At 41.0% G+C, this 25,589-nt stretch overlaps 2 protein-coding genes across 4 annotated transcripts in view; both read left to right on the forward strand.

Annotated features, from left to right (window-relative positions):
* NISCH (nischarin) overlaps positions 1-4,612 on the forward strand; it is a 63,107-nt gene extending 58,495 nt beyond the window's left edge. For all 3 annotated transcript variants that reach the window (XM_073644425.1, XM_073644423.1, XM_073644424.1), the window contains one exon: positions 485-4,612. In XM_073644425.1, the coding sequence (XP_073500526.1) occupies positions 485-1,104 (620 nt within the window). In that variant the 3' untranslated portion in view covers positions 1,105-4,612. The remainder of the gene's footprint in view (positions 1-484) is intronic.
* Positions 4,613-14,266: 9,654 nt separating this feature from the next.
* STAB1 (stabilin 1) overlaps positions 14,267-25,589 on the forward strand; it is a 220,560-nt gene continuing 209,237 nt past the window's right edge. Inside the window, exon 1 of the mRNA XM_073644427.1 lies at positions 14,267-14,509. Coding sequence (XP_073500528.1) covers positions 14,441-14,509 — 69 coding nt within the window. The 5' untranslated portion in view covers positions 14,267-14,440. The remainder of the gene's footprint in view (positions 14,510-25,589) is intronic.

A 25,589-nucleotide genomic window follows, 5' to 3' on the forward strand; every position in this document is an offset into this window, starting at 1 on the left:
GCACAATGCCTGCCAATCATGGATGCGGATCGTAACACCATCGGAACTGCTCTCAATGCAAAAGTGAGCAGCACTGGAAGTCTTTGATTGGTGGAGACAGCTGTTTTCAGTCCCATAGACGTGAATACTGTTCCATTAAAACGTGACATTGGGACCCCTGTTCCTGCAATTTATGATGGTCCGAGCGCACGGATTCCCAGGGTTCATACGTTGGTTTCTTATTTTGTAGATATTTGATAAATGTATTCCATTGAACAGGTTCCTTTTAGCCTCCCAAACAATTTTAGACTTTATTGACCACCTCCTCATATCTGCTGTGCAATGAGGAGGACATAAACAGGGGAATTTGGGTAGGTTGGGCAACCAGACATTTTCCCCTTAAGTTTTATATCTGTGACCACTTCGTCATATCAGACTGAACTTTGTCCTTTTACCAATATTCAAATTGTAAGTGAGAGAAAAAATATCATCTTTTCTATTTCAGGAAAAATGGAAAATTATGAACTGATTCATTCCAGCAGAGTAAAGTTCATCTATCCTAATGAAGAGGAGATAGGGGACCTGACCTACATTGTGACTGAGCAGAACGACACCACTGACGTGTTACCCTCTCTGAATATTTTACTCTATGTCCTGGCATTTCATGTGAATTCTGCAGAAGGACCCGACCGTGAAGCTTTGCTGCAGCCAAGGACCCTCATCCTTACAAGCTCAGACCTCTTTCTGTTCAATGAAGATTACATTAGCTATCCACTACCAGATTTCGCCAAAGAGCCCCCAAAGAAAGATAAGTATCAGCTAATGGATGGGAGGCGCATAAGGGATTTAGACCGCGTTTTAATGGGGTATCAAACTTACCCCCAGACTCTAACCTTTGTCTTTGATGACTCCAGTAACCAGGACCTGATGCATAGCTTATCAATGGATCATTTTGGAGAAACTTTAAGCTCATCTGATGATCACAAATCATGTGTCGGAGATAAAGAAGTCCAGTGGAACATCTTCATACCCAGCGCTGACTGCCGGGAAAAGCTGATCTCACTACTCGCACGCCAGTGGGAGATACTCTGTGGTAGGGAGTTACCTTTGGAGTTGACGGGATAAGGTTTATTACCACTAAAATGAAGCCAAATACATGATGTTAATGCTGCTTTTCAGTGCACCTTCCTATTAACCTTTACAGCATCTGTAGCAGCCATATGAGCAAATATATGAGAACTAATTCCTACTCCTGCTTAAGTGCCCTGTTGTTATACAGGGTAATTCAGATGTGACAGCGGGCCAGGAATCGATCATCTGAAACATTATGGCTCGAGATTTCCCAACAAACTGCAAAAAATATCACACGACGATTCCATTCTTTTTCATAGAATTAGACTGTGTTCACACCGATTTTTTTGGACGGTGGAAAAATAGGACTTAGTTTTGAAGAGATATCCACATCAAAAATTCCATGCCAATTTTAGTTTTGACACATTCTTTTGTAGATTTTTCACAACTTCAGTTTGGTGTAAATTTTACAAGGAGTCCGCATCCAAAAAAGTCACTTCTTTTTTTTCTGCACAGTTTAAAAAAAGCTTCTTGTATAAACAGCAATGTTGTTTTCCCACTGAAACAAGGGGTATTAGAAGCAAAATGCACTAAAACAAGGGGTATTGGAACCAAAATACACTAAAACAAGGGGTATTGGAAGCAAAATCCGTTAAAACAAGGGGTATTGAAAGCAAAATCCACTAAAACAAGGGGTATTGGAAGCAAAATCCGTTAAAACAAGGGGTATTGGAAGCAAAATCCGTTAAAACAAGGGGTATTGAGAGCAAAATCCACTAAAACGAGGGGTATTGGAAGCAAAATGCTCTAAAACAAGGGGTATTGGAAGCAAAATCCGTTAAAACAAGGGGCATTGGAAACAATATCCACTAAAACAAGGGGTATTGACAGCAAAATCCATTAAAACAAGGGGTATTGAAAGCAAAATTCACTAAAGCAAGGGGTAGTGGAAGCAAAATCCGTTAAAACAAGCTGTATTGAAAGCAAAATCCACTAAAACAAGGGGTATTGGAAGCAAAATGCACTAAAACAAGGGGTATTGGAAGCAAAATCCGTTAAAACAAGGGGTATTGAAAGCAAAATCCACTAAAACAAGGGGTATTGAAAGCAAAATCCACTAAAACAAGGGGTATTGGAAGCAAAATCCACTAAAACAAGGGGTAGTGGAAGCAAAATGCACTAAAACAAGGGGTATTGGAAGCAAAATCCGTTAAAATAAGGTGTATTGAAAGCAAAATCCACTAAAACAAGGGGTATTGGAAGCAAAATCCACTAAAACAAGGGGTATTGAAAGCAAAATCCGTTAAAACAAGGGGTATCGAAAGCAAAATTCACTAAAGCAAGGGGTAGTGGAAGCAAAATCCGTTAAAACAAGGGGTATTGAAAGCAAAGTCCACTAAAACAAGGGGTATTGAAAGCAAAATGCACTAAAACAAGGGGTATTGGAAGCAAAATCCACTAAAACAAGGGGTAGTGGAAGCAAAATCCACTAGAACAAGGGGTTTTGGAAGCAAAATCCATTAAAACAAGGGGTATTGGAAGCAAAATCCGTTAAAACAAGGGGTATTGGAAGCAAAATCCGTTAAAACAAGGGGTATTAGAAACAATATCCACTAAAACAAGGGGTATTGAAAGCACAATTTACTAAAACAAGGGGTATTGGAAGCAAAATTCACTAAAACAAGGTGTATTGGAAGCAAAATGCACTAAAACAAGAGGTATTGGAAGCAAAATCAACTAAAATGAGGGGTATTGGAAGCAAAATTCGCTCCAAAAATCACATATAAAAAACTCTGTGAACATATCCTAAGAATATAGGAGTCCATGCATAGCCAGATGGTCTCTCCTTTTAATTTCTAGATAGATAACGTGGTGATAAGTTTAATACCATAGTCCAAGTTTTACTTCTCTTCAGCGTCATATGTTAATTAGATGATTAGATGCCAAATGTCGGCTGTTTTTTAATTTTTCTGTAAATCCTCCATTTTTGCTCTGGAGTGAAGACTTTGTGGTCTTCTGCATCTTACTGCTTCCTTTCTAAATTAACCATGTTGGGGGAGCAGATAGGGTATTATATGGTGAAGACCACTACAGCCATCACACAAGAGCAAAGGGGAAAGGTAAAGGGTTTACAGGCAAAAACCACATCATCGGTCAAGGAACACCTAGCGGACTCATGGCATCTGATCAGTTTATGGCATACAACGGGTTCACACTCTGCTTTCTTATTTATGCTACCAGTATCTATGGTAATAATGGTTGTATATACTTATTTTTAGCATTTGGTTGTGTAAAAAGTCCTCACAGATTATCCTTTAAAGGGCGTCTGTCACTCCTAAGCTGCAAATTTAGCTAATTAAATAGCTATATAGGGGATGTAGCCCCTATAAAATCAAATTAGTAAAAAACAAGTTAGTTGTGTAGTTGCACAAAATAGTATTTTTAATTTACATGCAGATGAGGGCTCTTTGGAGCACCCTTGGTGTGGGCAATGTCTCGATGCTCTGTGACACCCTCCAATTTGCATATCCAACATTGTCCCTGAACTTGCTTGAACAATGAGCGCTCCCTAAACTCAAATCCCAGTTGCAGCACTTGTGCACTGACACTAGAGAAACCCAGTCTTGGTACAGACGCGAAACACGTTTGCTACACTTATGGGTGTTGTGAGCAGTGACCACAGACTGGCAGGAGTTGGAGAATAGAGCGTTCCTGTCCTGATACTGAGCGGGACTCTCGGCACCTACAGTGTCGGTGCACAACCGCATAAACCAGTGATTTGAGTTTAAGGATCACTATCTGTAAGAAAGCTAGCGCTGTCAATCAAGCACTAAGAAAGCCAGTGCTGTCAATCAAGCTCAAGAATATGCAAATCGGAGGAAATAATGGTGCACCGAGGCAATGGCCATTCACCTAGGATGCACCAAAGCTGTCTTATTTACATATGGATTAAAAGTGTTTTTTGTTTGTTTTTACACCACTAAACTGTATTATACTGCTATGACTTTTATAGGGGCTTACTCCCCTACATAGACGTTGCATTTGCTCTTTTGGGGGTGACAGACTCCCTTTAAAGAAGCTCAGGTAGCCCATGTCATTGAGGTGTAGATGCTGAGCTAGGACCCGTTTATCTCACACACAGAATGATAGAAAGCTGGAGAAGCAGGACATTTATAGCATTTATAGGGATGATCTCCAGACAGACATGATGTGGAAGCTTTGTCTTGCCCATACTTTTCCCTACACCACTTTTGCAGCCTCCACGGTAACTAATCATTGGCATGGGATGCACCTTATATGCGGACTTTACCACTTCTTTGCTCTTTGCAGTAAATATACACACTAATGAAGGGTATTTTTTGTATGTATTGTATTATTATATTGTATGTGACCTCTACTACATGTTGCACAAAACTGCCATCTGGAGCCGATCCACACTTTGTATATCTGACTCTTGTACTATATAGTAGAATACTTGTATGTAACGTTCATCCTGCGCTGTGAATTATCCAAACCGCGCTTCTCGCTGTAAGTACATTAAATCTAACGGAACTAAGTCTTACCTCTGTATAAACTATGTGTTACATTTATTTATTTTTTTTTTTTTTGTTCTGACAGTCAAGTAAAAGGTTTTTGAGCTGTGTGGAGATCCTGCAGGGGACAAACCCGTACACTATAATGGGGTCTATCAAGCTTCTACAGTTGTAAAGCCCCTCCTTTTCACAATGATTGTAGAATGTGATATCACACTTATTTATTCCATTGCTGCCCTTTTAACTATAACCCACAGACTAAGTAAGATTGTGCACTACATTTGAGCAAAATGATTCGCAAGACCATGGTTCAGCAGTTATGTGAGTAGCTCCATGGCCAAAGGACCTGAGCCCTGAAAACCTCCTCCCGCTTGCACCTTTTCGGATCAGTAAGCCACCATGACCTCACGGGTACAACGTAATAGCTTTGCGGGGGTCTGCTAATCCAAAGAGGGGAAGCTACAGGTAGAAGGAGGTTTACAGGGCTCTGCTCCTACAACCATAGACCACTGATGTGGCCACTGGACCAGGGTCCTGCAAATCTTTTTGCTGAACTCTGTTGTGCACTTGCTTTCCTACAAACGTTCATACACCTTAGAGACATGGTGAGATCAGCTAAATAATTAAAGGGACTCTCATCTTCAAACCAAGAACAGGCGCTCGGTGCTCCATGACAGGGCCAAACATTTATATACACCCTCCCACCTGCTTGGTTTCCATCTATCTCTACCTTTCTCTGAGCTGTCAATGAAAGAAGACGGGGTGAGGAGATGAAGGGAAAACAAGCAGGTGTGAAGGTGTATTTAAAGGATTGGCTCGAGCTGCAGGACTTGGTATGAACAATCATTCTGTGCTGACAGTCGCTTTAAAGGGAATGTGTCAGGTCAGATAACACTATTAACCTGCAGACATACAGTTAATCTGCAGGTTAATAGAGTTAGGTAGGTGCCCGGCTGCCATACTGAAAGTGTGGCACTTGGAGAAAGTGAACTTTATTTCTTCCGGGAGCTACCGCCTTTTAGTCATAGAGGCGTGCCGACACGGCTACATATACAACTCATAGCACTGACAGTCGTCTCTACACTGATTCACTGCATATCCAGCTGTCAATCAGTGCCGGGGCATGGTTACAGCCGCCACTCTCAGTGCTGTGAACAGTGACTTACAACCACTACTCACAACATAGTGATTGGTGACTGAAAGCCGGCGGCTCCCAGGAGGAATAAAGTTAATTTTCTTCTGGGTGCCGTATTTTCAGAGTGGCGGCCAGACAATTTCGTAATGTTATTTACCTGCAGATTGACCCTACATCTGCAGGTTAATAGCATTATCTGACCTGACAGTTTCCTTTTAACAAAATTCAGACATTTTAGACTTCACCATACCCCATCCGTTATTCCCCTAGACAGTGGCTAATACTCCTGCGGTTACCCTGGCATGTATAGCTGCTCCAGCTGTCCATCTGTATGGCCAGACCACTATTCTATGTATATCGCTAACTTACTTGAACTCTATTTTCTTATTCAGTGCTGTAAAAATTATATACCGTAGATATAGTATGTCACATTTTCTTAAAACGCTTCTTTAGCTCCGACCACTATAGAGATACAATAAGAAAGTAATCTACACAGATTGTAGGACCTAAATATAATATAATATCAGATATCTGATTTTGTAATAAAACACTAAATGGCTGCATATTTTATTTCAATAGAGCATTTTCTATGAGAAAAGATATTTATGTCTGTAAATGTGTAACGACCTTTGGATCCTAATTGCTGCTTGATATTTCGTTTCTATCTGCAGAGAAGTACAATGAGAAAATGACATGGATTTTCTGCTTTGTGGTTATTGTTCTTCACCTGAAGTTATTATTTTATATTCATTATCCACTTATTTTAGAACTGAATGTACTGTAGATGTAACATAAAATTATATATTCACTTTACACAAATATTTTAAGAATTAAAATGGTTGTCCAGTGAGTAAAAAAATTCTAATATTCATGAATTGACTTTAAAATAGTAAGTTATGCAACTTACTAATGTACTTCAATTTTTACAGGTGCCCAGATACCCGCACAGATGCGGCTTCAGCGGCTTCATTTCTAGATCTAGGGTCAGCCTGTCATCAGTGTTGGCTGATTAGGTAATTTTAATAGTTAAGCTAGCCCTCTTTTCTTTCATAGCTGATGCAAAGCCAGTTAAGGGGGCTGGCTTTGATAATTACCCAATAAGCCAGCCCTCTTTACATATAGAATTGGATATGTGCTGAGACAGGAAACTAGTGAATAGAGGGAATATCTGAAGATCAGGGCATTTGTGATGTAGGGACTGAAACCTTGATTCTAGTGATGTCACTTTCTGGGCTGCTTGCTGTCATTTTGATACAATCCCTGCTATTTCTGCTGCAGTTCAAGCAGTACTCGGATTGCTGAGCTCTGTATAACCTCGTCCACACCACTGATTAGCAGCTTACAGTGTGCACAGAAATCTGCCAATCAGTGGTGAGGTGGGGTTGGACTAGTAGGCACGAGACAGCTAGTTCTGTAGTAATAATCTCCTGCTGATAAAACCCTGATTATATTGAAGCAGCAACACACAGCCTAGTAATTGATACTTCACCCGAATCATGCCCTCAGCCCCTACATCACGCTGCCTTCTAACAGATTCCCTTTAAAGTGTTTGTGCCAAGTTGGTAAGTTATCTATTCATAGGATAGGTAATACTTCACTGATTGCTGAGGGTCTCGTCCTAGTACCTCCACCGATCCTGAGAATAACTAAAGTGATATTTACCTTTTAGCACAAAAAATATCAACCAATATTTGCTGACTGCATCGTTCAAGACTAATGTTGCTGTGATCTAAAAGTTTAATTTCAAAATAAACTTTTTTAATGTATTTCTGTGGATTCTGCCTTCTTACATTAACAACTTTTATGCAGGTTTAATACTTTCCTACCCTCTACTGTCACTATGCAGGTTTAATACTTTCCTACCCTCCACTGTCACTATGAAGCAAGTGTCTGTAGAGCCATGGACATGATGATACATTTTGCAGGTGGTTCTTACAGGTAGATGGTTATATCTGAAAGATCCAACTGTCCTGAAGTAAGGATGCATGTCTCCCTGCTAATATAATTGTAAATATGATAAATGGATAAGTTAGTCATGATCATCAGTGACACCGACCCCACAGGTTTGAGCTGTAACGTGTTAATAAGCAGTGATAGCCGTGTCTCAATTGTGTTTTTTATATGGTGTCTCTGGATTTATAGGGATGTTGTTGAGTATCTATAGCTGCAAGAGAAAAAAGGAGGATAGGCACCACAAAAAAATCATGATATGTATACAGGGTTGTTGAAAACAATGTGGCAAAACAACAATTTATGATATACCACTTTCCAAATTATTATGCAAATCAGATTTTGTCACAAAGATGTAATTTTTTTGTTTTTCAAATAAACTCCTGGATGATATTGTGTCTCAGGATCACTGAAATCAATCTAAAACACCTGTGATACTTAATTTGCCAGCTGAGCCCCATTATAGGAAAACTGTTTAAGAAGGACATTCCACATTATTGAGCAGCCACAGGTTTCAAGCAATATGGGAAAGAAAAAGGATCTCTGCTGCCGAAAAACATCAAATAATGCAGTGGTTTGGGCAAGGTATGAAAGCATTAGCTATTTCACAAAAACGTAAGCATGATCATCATACTGTGAAGAGATTTGTGGCGGATACAGAGCACAGGCAGGTACGTGCAGATAAAGGCATAACGAGGAAGGATTCTTCCAGACAAATTGATCTGATTAAGAGAGCAGCTGCTAAAATACCATTATACAGCAGCAAACAGGTGTTTAAATCTGTTATTGCCTCTGGAGTCCCACGAACCTCAAGTTGTAGAATCTTCCAGATGTTTGCAGTTGTGCATAAACCTACTTTTCAGCCACCCCTAATCAGTGCTCACAAGTAGACACAGCTACAGTGGGCCCAGACATACATGAAGACCATTTTAAAACAGCCTTGTTTACTAATGAGTGTCACGCAATAATGGATGGTGTAGTGAATGGCCGCCATGTCCCAACAAGACTGTGACGTTAGCAAGGAGATGGTGGAGTCATGTTTTGGACCGGAATCATTGGGAGAGAACTGATAAGCCCATTTAGAGTCCCTGAAGATGTGACAATGACCTAAGGAAAGTACCATATTTTTCAGATTATAAGACGCACTTTTTTTCCCCAAAATTTGGGGGGAAAATGGGGATGCGTTTTATAATCTGAATGTCTCTTACCAGGGGGGTGCTACGATGGATCGAGGTCTCAGAAGGCAGGGTCGCTGCTGCAGAAAGCAGGCGGCGGCAGGAGTGCGGCGATACTGCGGGCCCCAAGCTGAGAGGAGGGTCTGTTTGGCGATCTGAGGCTGCGACGGGCCCCGGGCTTTCAGAAAACGTCGGCGGAGTCCCCACACTTCCCATCCTTTTCACTGCGGTGGATTTCGGGAAAATGAACACCAGAGGCGGAGCATGCGCAGATTGAGATCTCAGCTCCCGGGGCCCACAGCATCGCCCCATTCCTGCTGCCGCCACCAGCTTCCTGCAGCAGCGACCCTGCCTCCTGGGACCCCGCTCCACTGCAGCCGCCCCCCCCCCACCTCTGGTAAGCTATTGTAAAAATGGACTATAAGACGCACCACCATTTTATTTTAAAAAATCCTATTTTCCTCCCCAATATTTGGGGGTGCATCTTATCTGCAAAATACGGTATATAGAGTTTCTGACTGACCACTTTCTTCCATGATACAAAAAGAAGAACCATGCCACCCGTAGCAAAATTATCTTCATGCTGACAATGCACCATCTCATGCTGCAAAGAAACCTCTGTCTTTGGCTGCTATGGGAGAGAAACTTATGGTTTGGCCACCATTCTCCCTTGACCGCAACCCTATTGAGATCCTACTCCTAATGTGTTATGATAACTTGCACTAAAATAAGTATAGAAAATATACACCATTAATGTAAATGGAGATTAACAACAACAAACAATACCACATGATCGAAAACAGCGTAATTCGTAAACATAGTAGCAGGTTAGCGTGTTGAGTTTCTCCATTCCGCCAGCCCTCTGATCTCAGTTTGTACTTAAAGAGTTTGTACTTAAAGGGGTGGTCAGAAACTGTCTATTTAATGTCATAATCTAATCTCTTCTAATATGTTTTAATTAAAAAGTCCCTACTATTCCCTCACTATGCTACCTAATTGCTTTATTTTTATTTACCTTCTCCCTGTTTGATGACTCTTCATTTGAGAACCTCCAGTGCGTGCTCGGTTACTCAAACAAGTCCTCATCAGAGAGCTGAGGCTGCGGTCACTGTCGTCACCTCTGCCCCAGCCTGAAATGAAGTGTGCGGTCACTGCGGGGGTGGCGCAGGTCTTTGCTTTTCCTACATGCCATATTTTCTTTTTACTATGCACACTGACAGTGCGCTCTCTTGGTGGCTTGTCACTGCTCATCAGTGCCTACGAGGGAGCGCACTGTCACTGTGCATCATGCACTGTCACTGTGCATCATGCACTGTCACTGTGCATATTGCACTGTCACTGTGCATATGTCGTGATTGATAACCGACACATGCTGAGTATATCATGTACTAGACCTGCCCCTGAAACGGATATCACTGATAATGCTTCGTTTTATTACCCCCTGATTACGGCTCGTTTGAGTATCTTAGCATACACTGGGGGTTCTCAAACGAAGCATCATCAGCATGAAGAAGTTAAGAAAATAAATCCGGTAGCATTGTGAGGGAATGGTTGGGAATTTTTAATTACAGTATATTAGAAAAGAGATTAAATTATTACATTAAATAGACATGTAGGATTAACGTAAATGTTTTGAACCACCCCTTTTTCATGTGATATTTGTTGTTAATCACCATTCACATTGATTGTGTCTATTATACTTACGTCGGTGCAAGTTGTTATCGTAACACATATTAGAAATATGATCGCTTCCATTATTATATGGGTGGGCTGCAGTGGGTTTCCCTATAATTATTATATTATAGGGACATGTTTCTAGTGTGTTTTTGAGTGTCTATAGCTGTGAAACTATTTCTGGAGCATGGACAAAAGCTTGACAAATGAATTTTAAATGGGTTATTTCATCATAAATGGGAAAAATTGCAAAGTACTTCTAAGAGTAAGTAACTTTGTAATTTACCTGTTATTAAGAATCATATTTGTTCTGAAGAATTGTATGGTTTACTGTTCGTTGCCTACAGTTGTGGCCAAGTTTTGAGGCTGACACACATTTTTGATTTTCACAAAATTTGCAGCGTATAGTGTATAGATCTTTTTTTTGTCAGATGTTTTTATGGTTTCTAAAGTGCTCTTATAAATATTTCTTAAGACTCATTGAGAAATATACCACGTTTATGCAAAGACTCATTATTTATACTGTTGACCCTTATTTTTCAAGACATCTGCAGTCCGCCCTGGACTGCTGGATATCAGTTGCTGGTCCAAATCCTGACTAATGGCAACCCAAACTTGTCTAACCAGTGCTTGGGGTTTATCACAAGTTCTGTGTTTTGCTTGTCCAGACTAAAAGATCTAAAAATACTGAAGCATGGGAGTGTGCACAGTTCAGGACAGTTGTACGATAATGCTACTGGTCTGAACTGTCACTCATTCAGGAGTGCATTGCCCCCCAACAAGCAGGAAGCTGGTAGAACATGGGAACAACCCTTTCAAGGGGTTGGTACATTTTATTCAATAGATCTTGGAATAATACACTGCTCAAAAAAATAAAGGGAACACTCAAATAACACATCCTAGATCTGAATGAATGAAATATTCTCATTGAATACTTTATTCTGTACAAAGTTGAATGTGCTGACAACAAAATCACACAAAAATCATCAATGGAAATCAAATGTATTAACCAATAAAGGCCTGGATTTGGAGTCACCCCCAAAATTAAAGTGGAAAAACACACTACAGACTGATCCAACTTTGATGTAATGTCCTTAAAACAAGTCAAAATGAGGCTCAGTATTGTATGTGGCCTCCACGTGCCTGTTCCTGCAAGATGAAGGCATTGAAGCTATGGACTGGCCCCCCCGTTCCCCAGACCTGAATCTGATTGAGCACATCTGGGACATCATGTCTCGCTCCATCCACCAACAGATGGATTGCACCACAGACTGTCCAGGAGTTGGCAGATGCTTTAGTCCTGGTTTGGGAGGAGATTCCACAGGAGACCATCCGCAACCTCATCAGGAGCATGCCCAGGCATTGTAGGGAGGTCATACAGGCACGTGGAGGCCACACACAATACTGAGCCTCATTTTGATTTGTTTTAAGGACATTACATCAAACTTAGATCAGCCTGTAGTGTGTTTTTCCACTTTAATTTTGGGGGGGACTCCAAATCCAGGCCTTTATTGGTTAATAAACTTGATTTCCATTGATGATTTGTGTGTGATTTTGTTGTCAGCACATTCAACTTTGTACAGAACAAAGTCTTCAATGAGAATATTTCATTTATTCAGATCTAGGATGTGTTATTTGAGTGTTCCCTTTATTTTTTTGAGCAATGTAGTAAGTTTCACAATTATTAATGTTAAGAAAATTGTTCCAGCGCTGTGATAATCTTATAAATGTGCCCCTACTATGTACTGTCCAATGGCTATGTCTGACTATGCAGAGCTGCTCCAGGTCATTGTCCGTGCATACCACAGCTCACGGGCTGGTTTGGAGGTGGAATAATTCACTTATGATAAGAGAGTATCAAGATGAAACAGCTGGGACTCACAGTGAGTGTTTCTGTGGCTTCACCAGTCCTGTAAACTCATCATAAATCAAATCTGTGACAGCCGCTCACTGCCGCTGGAGCTCCTATGTCACTCATTAGATTTATGAATGATGAGCTCAGAGGGCTGGCATGGCAGAAACACTCAACCCTGTGACAAAATAGGCCGGGAAATGTGTTACCTCAGAAAGTAACAGCTGCGAGCCTCTGCTTTTTTATCTATGTACTCTATAATAAGTAAATTATTTCACCTGCAACCCACTACCAGAGCTGTGGCGTGCACTGACAATGAACTGGAGCAGCTCTGCATGGTCGGACACAGCCACTACACAGTACACAGCGGGGGCACATTGATAAGATTATCTCAGCTCAGGAACATTTTTTTAGCACATAATTGTGAAAGTTATTAATATTCCAAGACTTATTGATTAAAATGTACTTTGTTGATCGCACAACCCCTTTTCAAGGGTTGCTCTTATATTCTACAAGCTTCCTGCTTGTCGGGAGGCAGTGCACTCCTGGATGATTGACATTTCAGACCAGTGGTATTGTCGCACTGCTATCAAGAACTGTGCGCTCTTCAGTGCTGCTAACAGAGGCAGTTTTGTCTCAGCAGCATTAGGTAACACATTTTGCTTGCTGTTTTATTACAGGAGTGAATGTTTCTGCCACACCAGCCCTCTAAGTTCATCATAAATCTAGTAAGTGTCATAGGGCCATGAGAGGCTATCACAGACTTGATTTACGATGAGGTCACTAGAATGGTGACGCTGCAGAAACACTCACTCCTGTGATAAAACAAGGAAATGTGTTACTTTAAAACGCAGCAGCGGGTGCTGCGCACCCCTGCTGCTTTGTCTGTATACTCACTTATAAATGGCTTATGCTCCCAGCCCTGGCCAGGAGCTGTGTTATGTGCCGACCATGAACTGGAGCAGCTCTTAATGGTAAAACACAGCCATTACACAGTACACAGCAGTGGCACATTTATAAGATTATCTGCACAGTAACATTTTTTTAACACATCCAATCATTGAAGTTATTATTATTCCAATATCTATTGATTAAAATGCACGTTGAGGGACAACCCCTTTAATGTTGATAAATCTAAAGTAACGTGCTTAATCACCTCTACTGTATACATCAAATAGAATAAAAGTGGGGATAACCAAATAAGAAGACTTGGGTATTTTGGTTACATGTAAGCTAAGCAGTACAGTACTCAATGTCAAGCTGCAGCTACAAAAGCAATTAAGATTTTAAAATTAGAGATTTAAAAAAAGATTTTAAAAAAGAGAAAAACCAATGACAAGTGTAATGTTGCATCTATAAATCCCTTATTTTGCATCTGACAGATCAATAGATGCCTATGGATGCGTTTGATCGGTGTTTTCCTGGATTTTGCCACTGTTTAAAGGTGGCACATCAGAAGTAGTACCCTTAATGACCGCCTAAAAAAACGGTGGTTAATACATCACTATTTTGCTTTTTTGTGTTTATTTGCGTAGGGTGTGAAATTATATAATTTACTATAGTGGTGTGTTGTATATAATTAGTTTTTTTTGTTTTCGGACTTTTTTTGTTGTTGATTAAGGTAACAAAGTAAATAGAAAACTAATTAACTTTTATGTTTAAAACAAAGCAGATAAAGTGTAAATAAATATATAAATGGCTGCCATATATACAGTAAGGCCCCATAGACTGTATATACTGTAAGGCCACAAAGTCATTCTGTTAAATGCTTTCTCGTCATTTTTAAGATTTTCACTAGGTGTCGTTTTTATTAAGCAGATTTCGGGTTTCCTTCCATGTGTTTTGAGCTGATAGGAAAAAGGAAGTCCGTAGTCGTTTCTGTTCTCCCCCTGTTCATTTGTGCAAAGGAAATGAGGAGGTTGAGTTGTGTGTTTATTGGTTGACCAGATGAGGATCTCCGTAGCCAGTCCTGATCCTGCCGCAATGTCCACATAGTACTTGTCTAGTTTTAAGTCCATTTACAAGGCTTGATCCTATAGTGTCTGATGAGTTACTACGGACGGCTCTGAAAATGCTCCTCTCTGGATCAGTCTTTATCCTTTTAATGGCCCATACAGGAGCGGTATATCCAGTCATTTCGGTAAGTTCATCTTTACTTACTTTTGGGAATATTATTTGTGTTCCCAAGTTATTTATGAAGGGGCATGGGCTCTGATTAGCAATGACTTTTTTAGTTTCTCAAAAGCCAAAGAAATGATGTGTATATGCCACAGAGCTAAGCGTTACAATGTGTTATCTGCGGTTTTACACATAACTTGCAGAACACCTAATGCATCTTGTCCGTATACTTACCTGCCAGATTCCTCCTTGTTTCTTTGCCGCTATTGTCCTTGTTCTCTACGATCTCTCTGCTTACACACCTGAGTGACTCCTCAGGTGAGTGGGATGGTAACACTTACAGGTAAAATTCACCGAATCAGATGGTATTGATGACTTGTCATCTTACGGACATATAACCTGAGAAGGGAACCGCAAGTAACGCTAAATAATTGGTTGAAAAAATCATCTGCTCATTTTGCTTGTTTAGATGCTCCCCATATTTTTATTTGCCTTGGCAGCAGCTGCCTGACGCTGGTTACTACAAATAAGTTTATTGTCTTATGCCTTTTCCATATCAATTTTACCCAGTGTTTTTTCCTATTTAGCAAGTAATTCTGGCATGTAATCTACGTTTACATCTGCTTAACGTTACATTTATCAGTGTTGAACTTCTAGTTATTTCTCCACCCGTTAGAGTATACTGTCCTTCCTCATGATGATACTGCACTGTGTAAAGGAATTATGTGCAAAATTACCTGTCACCTTATGTGGGTACGTGTTGGTAATAGCCAATCTCTGCTTTCTAGTAGTCACTGATGTTTTCTCTGACCTGTAATACATTATATCATTCCGGAGCCTGTGTACAGTGTGACCCTGGCTGTACCGATATAACCTTATTATCACTCCCGACCTGTAATATATTATATCGTTTCGGAGCCTGTGTACAGTGTGACCCCGGCTGTACCGATATAACCTTATCACCCCCGACCTGTAATATATTATATCGCTCTGGAGCCTGTGTACAGTGTGACCCCGGCTGTACAGATATAACCTTATCACCCCCGACCTGTAATATATTATATCGCTCTGGAGCCTGTGTACAGTGTGACCCCGGCTGTACCGGTATAACCTTATTATCACTCCCGACCTGTAATATATTATATCGTTCCAGAGCCTGTGTACAGTGTGACCCCGGCTGTACCGGTATAACCTTATTATCACCCCCGACCTGTAATATATTATATCGTTCCAGAGCCTGTGTACAGTGTGACCCCGGCTGTACCGGTATAACCTTATTATCACTCCCGACCTGTAATATATCGTTCCAGAGCCTGTGTACAGTGTGACCCCGGCTGTACCTGTATAACCTTATTATCACTCCTGACCTGTAATATATTATATTGTTCCGGAGCCTGTGTACAGTGTGACGCCGGCTGTACCGATATTAACCTTATTATCACCCCCGACCTGTAATATATTATATCATTCCGGAGCCTGTGTACAGTGTGACCCCGGCTGTACCGATATAAAATTATTATCACTCCCGACCTGTAATATATTATATCATTCCGGAGCCTGTGTACAGTGTGACCCCGGCTGTACCTGTATAACCTTATTATCACTCCCGACCTGTAATATATTATATCATTCCGGAGCCTGTGTACAGTGTGACCCCGGCTGTACCGATATAACCTTATTATCACTCCCGACCTGTAATATATTATATCATTCCGGAGCCTGTGTACAGTGTGACCCCGGCTGTACCTGTATAACCTTATTATCACTCCTGACCTGTAATATGTTATATCGTTCCGGAGCCTGTGTACAGTGTGACCCCGGCTGTACCGATATAACCTTATTATCACTCCCGACCTGTAATATGTTATATCATTCCGGAGCCTGTGTACAGTGTGACCCCGGCTGTACCTGTATAACCTTATTATCACTCCCGACCTGTAATATATTATATCATTCCGGAGCCTGTGTACAGTGTGACCCCGGCTGTACCTGTATAACCTTATTATCACTCCTGACCTGTAATATGTTATATCGTTCCGGAGCCTGTGTACAGTGTGACCTCAGCTGTACTGATATAACCTTATTATCACTCCTGACCTGTAATATGTTATATCACTCCGGAGCCTGTGCACAGTGTGACCCCGGCTGTACCTGTATGTGCCCAATTTTACGTGTGTGAATACAGCCTTAGCCTTCTTTAAAAAACTTGTTTTTTTGCCCATGTGGGCATTCATGGCTGTGGGCATTTTTTCATGGAACCCAGAAAGCCATAGAGGATCTAGGTCTATAGAAAGCTGTTTAGACCAAGGCTTTAGAATCAGCAGTGTGTAACTTTGTAATAGATAGCGGGGGACTTTGATGGTCACTCAGAAATTCTGTTCCTAACTGATAACAGGATATCTACTCATTTAACATCTGCCGGTAATATGTAAACATTTTGCATTATATGATCAAAAATTTTCTTATCACTCAATTGGTGATTTTTCTGAATATCATCTTGGTATCCTAATATGCTCCTCAAGAAGTGGACAATGTCCTGTACATAGACATTTCCAGAAGTGATTAAACACTTGCAGGAACACACATTAAACTCATGCCGAGATAGGACTTTATCTACGAGGTGGTTTTGTGGTTCAGTTTTGCCTGGAGCCATAAAAAGGACTGACTTAGAAGTGCAGGAAAACTGTACTGTGCCTAAGAGAGTTTTTTTCTGTCTGAATTGTGGCATACAGTGTTACTAGATGTACGACTTTTTACAGCAGCAACAACTCTGTGTTGTGAACACAGCCTTACCAGGGTTTATACACATGTCCAGTAGTGATCACTGATCAGTTAGAATGGAGCCAGCAGCAAATCTTTGTCAAAAAAGTTGTGCAGACACTACTTTTTAGTCCATTTTTAAATAACTGATCTCTGCTGGATCTCTTTTTAACATTGAAGTCTATGGACAACAGATCCGTTAAGGCTATGTTCACATGTCCAGTAATCATCAGTTAGAACGGATCCAGCAGCAATCCATTGGCAAAAAAAGTTGTGCAGACACTACTTTTTTGTCCAGTTAAAAAAAAAAAAAAAAGTTATTCCAACTGTATCCGTTTTTTTTAACATTGAAGTCTATGGGAAACTGATCAGTTAAATAGCCGTCCGTTTATCTTTCAGCTGAAAAAGATCAGTTTTTTGCTTACTGGATCAGTTTCAATTGGAACAAAACTGATGGTTATTTAACTGATCAGTTTTCCATAGACTTCAATGTTAAAAAAAAAAAAAAACGGATCCAGTTGAAATAAAAATCTTTTAGCAGGACAAAAAAAGTTGTCTGCACAACTTTTTTGTTATCTGATTGCTGCTGGATCCGTTCTAACTGATTAATGGACATGTGTATATAGTCTGATGCTAAAAGACATAAATTACATTGGGATATACTCTGGATTCAGTCCAAAAGAGAGACATTGGGATTTATCATTTGCGGGGAGAGGGGGGGTGTTTAAGTCACTTTTCTTAATCTCTTGATATTCGCTGTCATTATTTGCACCAAATTTATCAAAATTGTGCATGATGTTCATGAATTTTGTGTCGTCAAATGTATTTATTTTCTGTCTTTTAAAAAAAAAATTGCACATTTTTACAGCAAAAAGTTGCATGTTTCTCAAAAATTTTGCACACTTTTTTGGGGTATATAAAATCACTCTGGTGGGAGACTGGAGTACACTTGCGTTTTTTGACTTTTTGAAAAGTAGCAAATGATGAATCGGGCATAAACATCTTTGAACCCTAAGGGTATGTGCACACGGTGTGGATTTGATGTGCATTTTTATGCAGTGCCAAAACAGCAGTGTCCAGATGTTACAGCATAGTGGATGGGATTTCTAGAAATCCCATGCCCACTATGCGTTTTTGTGCACCTGCGGATCACCTGCGGAAACTGACATGAGGTGCGTTTTTCAGATCCGCAGCATGTCTATTTCTCTTGCAGAAACGCATGTGGATTATCCCCATAGACTTGCATTAGATGAGGAAAATCCGCATACGTAAAAACCGCAACGGAAACGTACACAAAACCGCTACATGATGATCAATAAAGTTTGTTTAAAAAAAAAACTATTCTCTAATTTCAACATGAAAAACGCATGCGGCAAAACCGCATGTAAAAAACCGCAAGTAACCTAATTTGCATATTAGGTGGGGAAATGGGGCAGAAATTCTACAGCGTCAAAACCGCAGCAAATCCGCACCATGTGCACATGCCATAAACCACAGTGGTGAAGTAACAAAAAAAAGGTGAGCTCATGTAAAATAGATGGTTCGTTTACACCAGCAGATAATCGGTTAAACAATTGACAATGCAATTGTAACTCACAATGAGCAAACGACGTCACACAAAGTGTTTATACAGGACAGGAAAAGGGAATGAAATGGTTAAATAGCGATTGTTCCCTACCTGCTTTTTTGCCAATCTAGTCGTTGTATGAGAACAATCTCCATTTACATAACACGCTCTTCAAAAGATGAGCAATAATTTTTTTGCTAAACGATTTTATGCACAATTTTATGTGAATGTCATGTGAGTACAATGCGATTTTTCTCACCTAGCATCCGTATGACATGCGTATTCAATCTATATTCAATGCATTTGTTACATCATCTTTTTTACATACTGTAATTTTCTTTGTAACTTAAAGCTAGTTTACAAAACTAAATAAAGCAATCTTATATATAGATATAGGTTAGATTAATTTCACAAGCCCCCTACATATAGTAAACGTGCACCGTTTAGTGCCTTTTATGTGGTTAAATAAGGTGAAACACCCTTTATTGCCACATAAAAGGCACTAAAGGCTTTTTCACCTTATTGAACCTATTAAATAAATAATAAAAAAAATTTAAAAAAATGACATGGGGTCCCCACTATTTTGATAACCAGCAAAGGTAAAGCAGACTGCTGCAGGCTTATATTATCAGGCTGGGAAGGTCCATGGTTATTGGGCCCTTCCCAGCTTAAAAAATTCCAGCCTGCAGCCATCCCAGAATTGGCACATCACATGAGATGTGCCAGTTCTGCCCTGGTGTGGAGGTAATGGTAGCTGGGGTCAAAAATCACAGCTGCCATCAAGCCCTGAGGTTATTATTATTTATTTATATAGCGCCATTGGTTCCATGGTGCTGTACATAAGAAGGGGTTACATACCAAATACAGATACCACTTACAGTAAACAAACTAACAATGATAGACTGGTACAGAGGGAAGAGGACCCTGCCCTTGTGGGCTTACATTCTACAGGAACGGGTAGGAGACAGTAGGTGGGGGGTTGCAGTAGCTCCGGTGTTGTTGAAGTGGCAGCAAGCAAGGTCATGGCAGCCTATAAGCTTTCTTGAAGAGATGGGTTTTCAGGTTCCGTCTGAAGGATCCAAGTGTGGCGGATAATCGGACGTGTTGAGGCACAGAATTCCATAGGATGGGGGATATTCGGGAGAAATCTTGGAGGCGATTGGGTGAGGAACGAATGAGTGTGGAGGAGAGAAGGAGGTTTTGGGAGCACCAGAGATTACGTAAGGGAGTGTATCGGGAGATTAGTTCAGAGATGTATGGAGGAGAGAGGTTATGGATGGCTTTGTAGGTCAGTGTTAGTAGTTTGAACTGCATACACTGGGCAATTGGCAGCCAGTGAAGGGATTTGCAAAGGGGGAAAGCAGAGGAGTAGCGAGGTGAGAGATGAACTGGTCGCGCAGCAGAGTTAAGGATGGACTGGAGGGGTGCGAGGGTGTTAGCAGGAAGGCCACAGAGGAGGATGTTGCAGTAGTCGAGGCGGGAGATGATGCACAAGCAGTTTAGTAGATTGAGGGTTGAGAAAAGCACGGAGTCTGGAAATATTTTTGAGCTGGAGGCGACAGGAGTTGGGATGTGGGGTTTGAAGGACAGGGCAGAGTCACGGGTTACACCGAGGCAGCGGATTGCCGGTACAGGGGAAAGTGTGATGTCATTTATTGTGATAGAAAGATCATTCGGGGAAGATATGCGAGATGGGGGGAAGATATACGAGATGGGGGAAAGATGATGAGTTCAGTTTTATCCACATTGAGCTTGAGGAAGCGGGAGGAGAAGGAGGAGGATATGGCTGCTAGACATGCTGGGATTCTGGACAGCAGAGAGGTGACGTCTGGGCCAGTGAGGTAGATTTGGGTGTCATCAGCGTACAGACGGTACTGGAAGCCATGGGATTTTATGAGCTGTCCCAGGCCAAGGGTGTAGATTGAGAAGAGTAGGGGTCCTAGGACAGAGCCTTGAGGGACTCCAACAGAGAGGGGGTGGGGTGAGGAGGTAGTGTGGGAGTGGGAGATGCTAAATGTGCGGTTAGAAAGGTGTGAGGAGATCCAGGATAGGGCGAGGTTTTTGACGCCAAAGGAAGAGAGGATCTGTAATAGGAGGCAGTGGTCAACTGTGTCGAAAGCAGAGGACAGGTCAAGAAGGAGTATAGAGAATTGTCTGTTAGCTTTGGCTGTAAGCTATCTGACACCCCCATTACTAACCCAGTAATCAAAAATTAAACCCCCCCCAAAAAAAAAATATTTTATTTGAATAACGACTCCCCCACACTATTTCTCCTTTACCAATTTATTGAAAAAAATAAAAAAAATCCCATGCAGGCCCGAATTAATCCACCAAATCCGATGTAGTTCAGAAATGAACACTTGAAAAACATAAAAAGACAGAAATAAAAATGAGACACTCCCTCATTCACAAATTTGTTACCAAAAATGTTCCCACAAAGCTCCGATGTAGTCCATGTTCCCCGAATCTGGCTCTGGCGACTGTGAATAGCAGTAAAGTAACCGCTATTCATAGGCGCCGGGTACTGACGAGAACGCTCATCAGCATCAATGGCTCATGCTGCAGTCAAGTGAGACCCCACGGATCTGATGACCATTGACATTAGTACCCGGCACCTGGGAATAGCTGCCACTTTACTGCTATATACGGTCGCCTGAGCCAGATTCGGAGAACGTGGACTGCATCGGAGCTTCATGGGAACATTTTTGGTAATAAATTGGTGAACAAGTGACTGTCTCTTGTTTTTAATTCTGCCTTTTTATGTTTTTCAGTTATCCATTTCTAGACTACACCGGATTCGGTGAATTACAGCGGACCTGCATGAGATTTTTTTTTCCCTCTACATTGGTGAATAAGGGATAGTGTGGGGGAGTCAAAAATCACAGCTGTACGTGCAGGACGTCCGGTTTACACAGAACGACAACAAAGCTTAAAATTAATATTTCCCGACAAAGGAGTATTTTACCTGTTTGTCAGATGACAGACGGCCTATTTAGACAAACCAATAATTGGGAAATTATCACTCAAATGTTTTTTTTTCTGTGTGATTTTATTTTTCATTACTGGGTTATTAATGGGGGTGTCTGATAGATTCCTCTCTATTACTAACCCCAGGGCTTGATGGCAGCTGTGATTATTGACAAAACACCAGTGGTCAACAACTACCATTACCCCAATTGCCACCACACCAGGACAATTGGGAAAAGCGCCAGAATTGACGCATCTAATGTGATGTGCCAATTCTGGGATGGCTGCGGGCTGGTATTTTTAAGCTGGAAAGGGCCCAATAACCATGCACCTTACCAGTCTGATAATATAAACCCACACCTGTCGGCTTTACCTTTGCTGGTTATAAGAAATAGGGTGGACTCCACGTCATTTTTTTAAATTATTTATATATTTAATAGGTTCAATAAGGTGAAACACTCTTTAGTGCCACATAAAAGGCACTAAAGGGTGCAAGTTTATTATATGTAGGGGGCTTGTGAAATATATCTACAGGACATCTATATCTAATCTATATCTATCTCTCTGTTCTGAGGGTTCTGGCTGTGAATTTTAATGCACTTGGCTGATGAAATTTTGTGGTTCCTTTTGAGATTTGTGCATAAAAATTGTGCAGCATACAAATGGTCCATTTGCCTTCTGATTTTTTTCTTTCGCACCCATAGACTTGCATTGGTGAGTCCGGTCCAATAAGTGCAGTCAATCGCAGCATGCTGCAATTTTTTTCCTCCGTCCGATTAGAACTGAGGAACAACTCACCGATCAGCACAGACTCATTTAATATCATTGGTCAGCATGCAATGTGATGTTTTCTCACATTGCACTCATCCAATTTATAAGCTCATATGAGCAAGCCCTGAGGGTGCAGCTACACTGGCCAACAATCAGGAGCAAGCTTTGTTATGCACACACGTTTCCCAATTATTGGTCTGTCTAAATAGGCTGTCTGTCACCTGACAAACAGGTAAAATACTCCTTTGTTGGGAAATATTAATTTTAAGCTTTGTCGTTCTGTGTAAACAGGACGTCCTGCACGTACAGCTGTGATTTTTTGACAAAACACCTCAGTCATCAACTACCATTACCCCAATTGCCACCACACCAAGACAATCGGGAAGAGGGTTTTTTTCCAGCTCCGATCGGATCGTGATATCACTCGAGTGCAGTGCGATTCCCGCTGACGCCGGCAACAGACGAGATGGAGAAATTAATTTGTCCCTTTCCTCTGCAGCAGTGTTGCGATCCTCTCATGTGAGAGGATCGGAGCACAGAGCACTGACACTCGGCTCCCGCTCGCAGCAGAGCAGGAGCCGAGTGTCATTAGCATATCGCATCCGATGCTATACACTAGTGGAACCCGGCCTTGTGTATATTTATGAGTTTTCTTGTGACAAGCTGGACGATTTAAAAGGAATTTTTTCAAATCAAAAGGACTGTTCAAACAAAGCACAGGCACTCTGATGGAAAATAAGTAGGTGAGAAGGGGCACTGAACTGGTTGGCCAAGCCGAGGGTGCACCGAGCACCTGTGCTTGGTTTGAACAGTGATTTCGTGCCAACGGACTCTTTAAGGTCATGTCCAACTAAGAAAGAAAATGTCTTAGTAAAAGATTTGCATCTTCGTAAAAAACCTGAAAAAGTGGTACGTAAAAAAATAACCTATGTGGCGTCTTGACTTTTCCAGAAAGAGACGATTCTTTTCAGTGTTTCTTTTCAGTGTTCATAAGTATGGGTTACCTGTCTAAAATATTCATACCCAAGAAGGGCACAAGTTGTGCTCAAAAGTTTACATACCCCGGCAGAATTGTTCCTTTCTTGGTCTTGTTTCAGAGAATATGAATGATAACAAAACTTTTTCTCCACTCATGGTTATTGGTTGGGTGAAGCCATTTATTGTCAAACTACTGTGTGTTCTCTTTTTAAATAATAATAATAATTTTTATTTTTATAGCGCCAACATATTCCACAGCACTTTACATTTTGGATCTTAATGACAACCAAAAACATCCAAATGACCCTGATCAAAAGTTCACATACCCAAAAGTTCATAGTTTCTGGAATCCAGACAGACTCTTGCATCTTTCATCGAGCCGCTGATTGTTTCTGGATTGTGAGTCATGGGGAAAGCAAAAGAATTGTCAACAGATCTACTGGAAAAGGTAGTTGAACTGTATAACACAGGAAAGGGATACAAAAAGATATCCAAGGAATTGATAATGCCAGTCAGCAGCGTTCAAACTGTGATTAACAAATTGAAAATCAGGGGCTCTGTAGAAACGAAACCTCGGTCAGGTAGACCAACAAAAATTTCGGCCACAACTGCCAGGAAAATTGTTTGGGATGCAAAGTAAAACCCACAAATAACATCAGCTGAAATTCAGGACCCTCTGAAAACTAGTGGTGTGGCTGTTTAAGATGCACAATAAGTAGGCACTTGAAGCAAAATGGGCTGCATAGTCGAGTCGCCAGAAGAAAGCATTACTGCGCAAATTCCACAAAGTACAGTGCATTGTGAAAGTATTTGGCCCCCTTGAACTTTTCTACCTTTTGCTACATTTCTGGCTTCAAACATAAAGATATAAAATTCTAATTTTTTTGGGAAGAATCAACAACAAGTGGGACACAATCGTGAAGTGGAACGAAATTTATTGGATATTTTAAACTTTTTTAACAAATTAAAAACTGAAAAGTGGGGCGTGCAATATTATTCGGCCCCTTTACTTTCAGTGCTGCAAACTCACTCCAGAAGTTCAGTGAAGATCTCTGAATGATCCAATGTTGTCCTAAATGACTGGTAATGATAAATGGAATCCACCTGTGTGTAATCAAGTCTCCGTATAAATGCACCTGCTCTGTGATAATCTCAGGGTTCTGTTTCAAGTGCAGAGAGCATCATGAAGACCAAGGATCACACCAGGCAGGTCCGAGATACTGTTGTGGTGAAGTTTAAAGCCGGATTTGGATACAAAAAGATTTCCCAAGTTTTAAACATCTCAAGGAGCACTGTGCAAGTGATCATATTGAAATGGAAGGAGTATCAGACCACTGCAAATCTACCAAGACCCTGCCGTCCTTCTAAACTTTCATCTCGAACAAGGAGAAGACTGATCAGAGATGCAGCCAAAAGGCCCATGATCACTCTGGATGAACTGCAGAGATCTACAGCTGAGGTGGGAGAGTCTGTCCATAGGACAACAATCAGTCGTACACTGCACAATTCTGGCCTTTTATGGAAGAGTGTCAAGAAGAAAGCCATTTCTCAAAGATATCCATAAAAAGTCTCGTTTGAAGTTTGCCACAAGCCACCTGGGAGACACACCAAACATGTGGAATAAGGTGCTCTGGTCAGATGAAACCAAAATCAAACTTTTTGGCCACAATGCAAAGCGATATGTTTGGTGTAAAAGCAACACAGCTAAATCACCCTCAAAACACCATCCCCACTGTCAAACCTGGTAGTGGCAGCATCATGGTTTGGGCCTTCTTCTCTTCAGCAGGGACAGGGAAGATGGTTAAAATTGATGGAAAGATGGACGGAGCCAAATACAGGACCATTCTGGAAGAAAACCTGTTGGAGTCTGCAAAAGACCTGAGACTGGGACGGAGATTTTTCTTCCAACAAGACAATGATCCCAAACATAAAGCAAAATCTACATGGTTCAAAAATAAATGTATCCAGGTGTTAGAATGGCCAAGTCAAAGTGCAGACCTGAATCCAATCGAGAATCTGTGGAAAGAGCTGAAAACTGCTGTTCACAAACGCCCTCCAT

Source organism: Phyllobates terribilis, unplaced genomic scaffold (assembly GCF_046119375.1).
Source record: "Phyllobates terribilis strain yellow unplaced genomic scaffold, ASM4611937v1 Scaffold_8__6_contigs__length_399053987, whole genome shotgun sequence".
Taxonomy (NCBI): domain Eukaryota; kingdom Metazoa; phylum Chordata; class Amphibia; order Anura; family Dendrobatidae; genus Phyllobates; species Phyllobates terribilis.